General features: G+C 38.1%; 2 protein-coding genes across 2 annotated transcripts; one reads left to right on the forward strand and one right to left on the reverse strand.

Moving 5' to 3' along the window:
- Positions 1 to 366: 366 nt before the first annotated feature.
- Positions 367 to 6,865, reverse strand: LOC134803068 (uncharacterized). The gene is made up of 3 exons (XM_063775775.1): positions 6,289 to 6,865; positions 993 to 1,021; positions 367 to 876 (listed from the first exon to the last, which is right to left on the reverse strand). The coding sequence occupies exons 1-3, from the start codon at positions 6,863 to 6,865 to the stop codon at positions 367 to 369; spliced, it is 1,116 nt and encodes a 371-aa protein (XP_063631845.1).
- LOC134803132 (uncharacterized) lies at positions 2,317 to 5,430 on the forward strand. Its single transcript, XM_063775840.1, has 3 exons — positions 2,317 to 2,771; positions 3,116 to 3,346; positions 4,038 to 5,430. Exons 1-3 carry the CDS (start codon positions 2,685 to 2,687, stop codon positions 4,047 to 4,049), a joined length of 330 nt encoding a protein of 109 aa, XP_063631910.1. The 5' UTR covers positions 2,317 to 2,684; the 3' UTR covers positions 4,050 to 5,430.
- Positions 6,866 to 8,693: the final 1,828 nt, after the last annotated feature.

Below are 8,693 nucleotides of genomic sequence, written 5' to 3' on the forward strand. Positions count from 1 at the left end.
TAGAATTATCAAATTTTGTTACCAACCTAGAGTAAGCAATACTATTATGAAGTAAAATAGCTACACCGTTATGCTTATTACCTGTATCATTCCTCTCAACTCTGTACCCTCGAATATTAAAATTTTGATGTGGCTTTAGCCAGGTCTCAGAAATAATAGCTATGTGAATATTGTTGTTATATAGAAAATTGGTTAATGCTAATCTATTACTGACTAAACTCTGTGCATTCCATTGCATAATATTTATTATGTTATCCATAAATATTATGACAAATAAATGAGAATAGTTTTAATTTTAGAATTAATATTTAATTAAGACTAGCATAGTATAGTATTATGTTGACTTAAAATCTTTAACTCAATAAATTATTTACTTGCTCTCTTTTTGGTAATGGTTTCTAGGAGAATGTCTTTAATACTTTGATTACAAATTGGTTTTTCATTGCCTTTATTTAAACTAATGATTTTGACTACCGCTTCGATTAATAAATTCATAACCGTGTCAGAACTTATGATAGAACTTATGTTGTCTGGTCTCGAGTTTAATTTTGGAAATTTAGTGCTATTAAAGAGATCTGTGAACTTTTGTGTTTTCTTCTCTACTTCTATTTTATTCTCATTAATTTTTTGTTGTTTGACAGGACAAGTTGTTGAAATTGAAATGTGATTTCCAGAGCAGTGGACACATTTGGCAGATTTTGGATCAATTTGGCATTCAGTAAATTTGTGATTATCTTGGCATATGGAGCAGCGCAGCTCATTTTTGCAGAATTTAGCAATATGTCCATACCTTAAGCAGCGAAGGCACTGCTTCACCGGCGGGATGTACGGCCGAAGCTCAAAGCGCCAACTATTGAGGTCCACGCTGTCAGTGGCCTATTTTATAAAGCTACAAGTTACAATTTACAAGCGGAAGTCTCTTTCTAACCCTATCTATTAGAACGAGACTTCCGCTTGTAAATTGTAACTTGTAGCTTTATAAAATAGGCCACAGGTAGTACTGGACAAGAGAAAGTTATTGTTAAAAATATAGTTTTGTTGTCTATTCTCCACCAGCGACAAGTTGAAGATGACATTTACTGTATCGAATCTGTATTCGGTCTAGGCTTGTGCCTGCTCGGTCACTACAGAGAGCGCTCCGCTCTCGGTCAATCGGTCAAACGAACTAGTTCGGTCTTTTAGTTCCTTTAGTTCAGTTCGGTCTTTGAGAGCTGGAATGTATGAATCGATTTTACAGTAGTTTTTTCCTAAATCTTTGGCAACTGAATTACGATTCAAGTTGTACGATACTATATGACGATTAAACATCAAAAAGCTAGACATAATAAAATAATATAAAAAATACAGAAAAAATATTAGATTTTTCTTCATACTTTTCAGGTTTAGGACTGTTTGTCACTCATTTATCTCGTTCGCACTCGTACCAACGTCATTGTGAACCATTTCGTTCAGTCTATTTTCTGTTTCACTCATGTCAAGCGCTCACCAATCCCACTGAACTAAAGGACCTAAAGACCGATTAAGAGCGTACAAAAAGATTTAGTTCCTTTCGGTCCTTGATGGGATTTCATTCTTAACAGTTCTTAGTTCATGACCGACACAAGCCTAATTCGGTCTCTTTTCAACATGGCTTCTGCCCTATAGCTGCCTAATTTGTGTCGTCCCCATTTTATTTTCTATTTTTACATTTTTATATATTTTTACAAGTTTTACATGAATTTTTAATTGTCGATGATATAAATAAAACAAAGGAATATTCAGAAGACGTCAGTTTTATTTAATCACAAGATCTTCAACACGTGATACCACTGCGCCGAGTCTGCTTAACAGGTTAGAAACCCAGATTTTTGAAGATTCTTAGTGAACCGATATAGACTGAAAGTCATATTTAAATATTTCAATGATGTCTGTGGAAAATGTATCAAGATTGGCATCAAATTTGGGCAGCGGTCACATAACCTCTATTGACCGACTGACTGGAATAGATAACTACATCCCATGGAAATTTGCTGTAAAAATGGTGTTAACATTAGAAGGTTTATGGAAATGCGTGGAAGGTACTGACACCGATGCGGATCGCGACGCAAGGGCGCTGGCGCGCATTTGCTTGTCGCTGCAGTCGAATCTTTATCAACACGTGCGTAATTGCACTACAGCGAAGCAAGCTTGGGACAAGCTTGCGGAATGTTACGAAAACAAAGGATTATATCGTCGAGTTCTCTTACTGCGAAAACTGCATCGTGTGGAATACTGCCAATTCGCGTCAATGTCGGACTACATCAATAATGTCATGCTTTTGGTACAACAGTTGGATGACGAAGAGGTGGCAGAGATCCTGCTGTCTGGCCTGCCTCAGGAATACGATGTATTGGTATCCAGCCTTGAGACGGCGTGTCTCACTAATACTTTAAGCTCGGATGTAGTCCGCATGAGACTCTTGCAAGAGGAACACCGAAGAAACTCTGAGACGGCGTCTTCTGCGTACACCGCGACCAGCAACTGGAAGAAGAGGGAGGTGACCTGCACTTTTTGTAAGAAGCAAGGGCATGTGGCGAAGCGCTGCTTTAAGAGGAAACGTGAACAGAATAGCAGCTTTGAGACGCAAGGACATACTATGTTAGCTACTGCGTTCTCGGCTATTACTACAGCTTCGGACCTCATTGGAAGTGAAGATTCTCGCCACAATGATGGAAACCTCGCTGCAGATGGTGAAGAATGTGACTGCATTGCTTCTGTGGCCAACGGCCAACACATTTGTAGTGAATATATGGGTAAGGTTCCCATTTTTCCATCTGAATGTACCTTGCAAAATGCATTGTTTACTCCTTGTCTCTCTTGTAGTATCATGTCAAATAGTTTAATGACTCAAAGAGGTTATGTTAATGTGTTTTATAAAAATGTTTGCAATATTTATGGTAAAACTAAAGGCAACCCAGTTTTCTCAGCTCAAAAGGTTAAATTAACTTGTACATCTCAAATTAAGCAAGACAGGTCCTTACCCCGGGCGAACTCCAAGCCCCTTCATTTCAGGCAGGGGACAGTGAGTGCCTTCAAGTGTAGGCAAGGTATGCGCATGGTAGGTGTTGGGTATCAGTGTTCTGTGGATGTTTTTCAGGAAGAAAATAACAATAGCCTGTGCAGCTGTGTCTCTTGTCTGGCGGGTGAGATGAATAAGTCATCTCTGCCTGTGACAAGTCCAAGACGTGCTGCTTTACCACTGGAACAGACCCATTCCGATGCTGCTGGACCAATGCAAGACACTATGTTGGGCGGAGCCTGCTTCTTGCTAAAGTTGACTGACCATATGAGGAAAAGTTTTGGCTACCTTATGAAGTCTGAAAAGGAGGTGAGTTACAATTTTATTAACTTTTGTAGTATGATTGAGAAGCATAAGGGGTTGCACATTTGTGCTCTTTGTACGGGAACAGAATATTGCAAGGATGACCTTACAAGTATACCTAAGAGGCAAGGCTTTGTACACCAAACCTCTGTGCCCTATAGTGCAAGCATAGTTAAATTTGTAGTGTTACAGTGTGTTGAAATGTGCTGTGTTCGGACAGTATTTGAGACACTGTGCACTATGCTGCAGGAATCTGGTTGCTCGAGTCGCTTGCGGAGGAAAAGTCCTACCAGTGCGCTATTGAACAAAATTCCTGGGTATTTATTGACTGGATCTTCAGTAGATCTCAGTTTGCTTGCACTTAGCTGTTATACTGCGGCATATTCTTTTGTAGGCTTTTGTGAAACTTGTAAGGGGCATAGACTAAGTGATCCATGTGACTCTCGAGTAGTTATTTATTCAAGGAATATTTCCTTTATTGAAACCGAGTGTTATGGAGAGAAAACACAAACTAAATTAGGGCAAGCCAATAAAGAGCATTTTATGTTTATATTTTTACATCATTTTATTTATACAATTTTAAATTTAAATAATTATAATGATGAAATTTTAAATAAATTGGTAAACTGTGATATTAGCAATAAGTCTTATAATGTCTTTGAAAACGTTTCTAATGCTAGCTCTTCTGATGTTTCAGATAAGCAGATAACACCACCACCGTGGTCACCACCGACTGATCAGTACTGTACATGCGCAGATAGTGCTTCCGACAACGGTGATGAACAGACTTCTCTGCCCGAGCCGGAAGCTACGTGTCAAGGAGGAGGATCGACTATGCCATCAGCTGATGACGCGTCATGCTCTCAACGCCCCGTACGTAGTACCAGAGTCCAAATGTTACAGAAACTGGATCATTATGACATTTATGACTTTGCTATGCTAGCAGAGGCCAGTTCTAGTTCACTAGACGATCCTGATTCCTGCGAGGAGGCCACGTCTTCACCAACAAGGGTGGAGCAAAGTGATAAAACGTGAGTATCATGCTCTTCTAAGAAACCACTGTGTAGGGATTAGTTGATCGTCCCAAAGAAAGCTAGTGTCATTAAGTTTTTTTTAAATGAAAATATGATAGCGCAGGTAAATTTAAATAAATATGAAGCGAGACTAAGTTGCCCATGGTTTTACCTAAAAACAGGGAAAATTAATTACTCTGATAGCTTCTTTTATCTGTACTGTGTGTGGTTAATCATTACTGTGGTTAGACACTTGATATCAATAAATAACTAGTCTCAGACTTGGAATGTTAAAATTCATATTTTGTGCTAATGGGTAGAAACAAGGTAAATTTGAGCCCTGTATTCATGTGAAAGGAACCGTGTTCATGTAATACTTGCCTTACATGTTGATAAGTTTTATGTTCTCCTTAATAGCTGTATAAATAGTGATTTGGAAAGTTCGGAACAGTATTTGTAAATTCAACATTTAGGTCAATTTAAATGTTTAACTGCTTAGGCATAAATATTACTAACAAAGGGGTTCTTTCATTTTAGATCAATCAGACTATGTGAAGCATTTATTGGCTAAGTTTAACATGATCGAGTTTAAGCCGTTAATTACTCCTATGGCTATGAACTCTAATCTAAGCTTGATAAGTGTGACAAGTGTTTAGATGGGTAAATAAGTATGAATAATTGTTATATTATTTATAATGTACTTATTAGTCTATTAGTCTGTACTTGTCTTTATATCGTAGGCTTGTAGTCAACTAGGCCAATATAACACTTGCTTTGGTATGGATCATTGGCATGCTGCTAATTGTGTATTAAATTATACCTAGCAGGTACAATAAATTACAAACTTTATTTTTGTAAAGGAGGTGATTTAAATATATGTGCCTTATTCAGTCGCAGATTATGCCAGGGATTTATATGATAGTGAGTTTTAAACATGTTTTGTCATTAAAATGAGTGGCAATGTTGTTTACTAGGAAGCTAGCAGACAATGTTGCGTAACTTTGTCGAGTATAGGTTTAAATATTTGGCAATCTATGATGTAGAATGTTTTGTCCAAAATTTCATGACAGAAATTGTTGACAAAATAATTCATGTAATATAAAAATAAAGGCGTTTTACCTTACAATAAAACGCTTATTAAATACTTACCTTATTCGAAGCCTACAAAATAAGTCCTGCCTGGCGCATACTGAGCCGCAATGAGGCAAGGGACGAGCAGCTCCATCCAAGATGGCTGGCTCGCCAGGCTGGCAGTGGAGGGGGTGGTAGGGATACCGGAAAATGTAGTCAAATTATGTCTGATACTATTTGGAAACGGAAATGCTTCTCTCATTATGTTTGTAGGCTTCGAATACAGGTACAGGATTTAATAACCAAATGTTACTCGTAAAGGAATACTCTTAAAGAACAAAACACATAGACTTGTAATGTAGAGCTTCAAAAATTTCATATCCAAATAATGTCTGAAAATTGTATACTGTTTAATTTTGCAGGGATAGATTGATACTTACCTATTTCTAGTTTTTGTATGTAAATGATAGGGGACATGCATAGTAAATTCATAATATAGAAATGTTTAAATTGTGATATTATGTATGTGGACTCTTGTCGAAGGTAGAGAATAAGGAGGAGTGTTAAAAATATAGTTTTGTTGTCTATTCTCCACCAGCGACAAGTTGAAGATGACATTTACTGTATCGAATCTGTATTCGGTCTCTTTTCAACATGGCTTCTGCCCTATAGCTGCCTAATTTGTGTCGTCCCCATTTTATTTTCTATTTTTACATTTTTATATATTTTTACAAGTTTTACATGAATTTTTAATTGTCGATGATATAAATAAAACAAAGGAATATTCAGAAGACGTCAGTTTTATTTAATCACAAGATCTTCAACACGTGATACCACTGCGCCGAGTCTGCTTAACAGTTATCGAAACTGTCTTAGTGGGCTCTTCAGTAATGCGTCCATCATTGTTCACCTTTCGCATGAACCGTCGCACACACACAATATTTTTAGATGACGATATTGCTGAATAAATCTGCGCATTAGACAGGTTCGTGGGCACATGTAAGATGACACCAGTCACCTCACTGGCCGCCGCTGGTATGGAGGCTATAAATTTATATTGCTCCAGAAAGTTTTTATTTGCCAAGGCGGCATTAGCCTGCCCGGGCCGTTCGAAGATCACTCCAATTTTGTATTTATTAATTCGAAGTAATTGTTTCACTCCTTTGTTGTACCTTTTAATACAATTGGACAGCGACATCATGTCTCGGTTCCCAATGGGTTGTTCCGAGACGGAGCTTTCCAGGAAGACGATGTATTCAAAGTTACCGCCATTTTCGGGATAAGTTCTTGAATAGTTAGGTACTTTAAATATAGCGTACTTATCACTTTCCATTTCTAATGACTTCACCGAACTGAAATCAGTACTTTCATCTCCTGAGACAACGTCCATGTCACCATTCTCACCATTTTTCTTTTTCCGCTTTTTAGAGTTCCTCCCCATATTTATTTACACTTTATATATATCTATTTACACTCCTAATTATATTTACAAACTTATTTACAGATGTAGCAATAGAAAAAGCCTGTATAGCGCCTTTAAAATTAATTATTGTTTAAAAATGCCGCCAACTCGTCGGACGTTCCCGCGCTTTTTTCAACACCAGAAGCATTTTGGTTGAAAACAGCTTTTTATATTCAAGAATAACATGGCGACTGTATCTCCCACTTGGCTGCTTAAACCGGTACCTGATACAATACCCACTTCCCTATTGGCTATTCCACATAGAAGGTTCCTCTTTGCCCAAGGCCTCTACGCTGTCTGAGGGCCTACCGCGAACCACGTTGGACGTGCTGCCTCCCTGTCACACTTACGTACGAATTTACACGCGCGACAGAGGGGCAACACGTAGAACGTGGTTCGCGGTAGGCCCTCTGTTCTCTTTGACGGCGCAGCAACTAGTATCATTTATCTCTTCTTGCTCTTTCAAAAATGTCGTTTGTCAAACAAGGACAACCATACTGTTGACAAGATGGACTTCAAATCCAGGTGTCCCCTTTTTAAGTAGCTAACACACTATCGCACCGCACCAAGGTCATTGTGGGACGCACCCATAAGTAAGAGGGAGACAGCGATATCTCTTTCTCCCTCTTACTTATGGATGCGTCCCACAATGACCTTGGTGCAGTGCGATAGTGTGTTAGCTACTTTAGGTAGACCCAGGTTGTGTATGTGTGCGTAAAAACGTATATGTGTGCTCTTTTAGGGATGTCAAAAGTCGATTTTAATCATGTTATATATCGATAAACACTACACAGCGGAACGCAATATCGATTAATTGAAGCTTCAATATCTTCGTTAAACATAAACATAATTGAAATGCTAATGGATAATGAATATATTATAATATAATAAAATAATTCAATTATTGCGGAACACCTATTTTAGTAGGTATTTATGTATTTTAATTAAATATCTGAACTTTCCCTTGGTTCCCTGCTGGGGCGTGACTATGAAATTGTGATCTGATAACCACAATAAAGAATAAAAGCGTTTTTGTTCATTTTAGGTATCGTTAACTTTGAAGTAAAATTAAAATTGCAAGAAATGTCGATAGTTTATCGATATGACTTTATCGACATGGCTAAGCAAGGTGGGCCACATTGTTAGGCCCCGTTCGCACGGCAGCTTTTTCAACGCGCGTTAAAAAAGCGTTTGAATGACACAAATGGATAACCATGTATGTATTCACACGAAGGCGGTTTTTAAGCGCGGCGCTTTTTTATCGAGCACTGTTCGATTTTCGGCGTTGAGCATTGGCGTCAAATTGAATAGACCATACGGAACTCCGTGTATCTGTTCTCACAAGCGTTAAAAAAGCGCCGGCGCTGCTGTCAGTTGGCTGTCAAGTGTCAATTTTGGGTGTCAATCGTCAAGATTATTATTAGTTTCACCTTAAAAATGTCAACTTATGCTTACAAATTCCTGAAATATTCAAGCTATATTCAAATAATACGTCGTAATAGCAAATAAAGTATGGCTTTGCTGAGATGCGTACGTGGCAGTACGACTCACAAGTGATTTTTAAGCGTTCATATGAACACAAATATTGGAAACGGTAAAAAAGCGCCAACGTCGGGTTTTAACGCAACGCTTTTTAAGCTGTCGTGCGAATGGGGCCTTAATCGTACACTAAACAAAAGTGGTCCCACTGACAGCTCGCTTGGAACGTATCTCTGTATATTATTATATCTATGTCTATGCCATTCCACATTCCACCCTATTCATAGAAAAAAAAACTACTGAAATAATGACAGCTGTCATATAGTAA

The sequence above is a fragment of the Cydia splendana genome, chromosome 26, assembly GCF_910591565.1.
Source record: "Cydia splendana chromosome 26, ilCydSple1.2, whole genome shotgun sequence".
Taxonomy (NCBI): Eukaryota; Metazoa; Arthropoda; class Insecta; order Lepidoptera; family Tortricidae; genus Cydia; species Cydia splendana.

Coding starts and splice junctions, on each gene's coding strand:
- LOC134803132 (XM_063775840.1), top strand. CDS start 2,685: ATGATGGAAACCTCGCTGCAGATGGTGAAGAATGTGACTGCATTGCTT. Junction 2,772..3,115: donor CATTTGTAGTGAATATATGG/GTAAGGTTCCCA, acceptor GATGTTTTTCAG/GAAGAAAATAACAATAGCCT.
- LOC134803068 (XM_063775775.1), bottom strand. CDS start 6,865: ATGGGGAGGAACTCTAAAAAGCGGAAAAAGAAAAATGGTGAGAATGGT. Junction 1,022..6,288: donor AGAGCCCACTAAGACAGTTT/CGATAACTGTTA, acceptor CTATATTTTTAA/CAATAACTTTCTCTTGTCCA. Junction 877..992: donor TCTCTTGTCCAGTACTACCT/GTGGCCTATTTT, acceptor TTTATAAAATAG/GCCACTGACAGCGTGGACCT.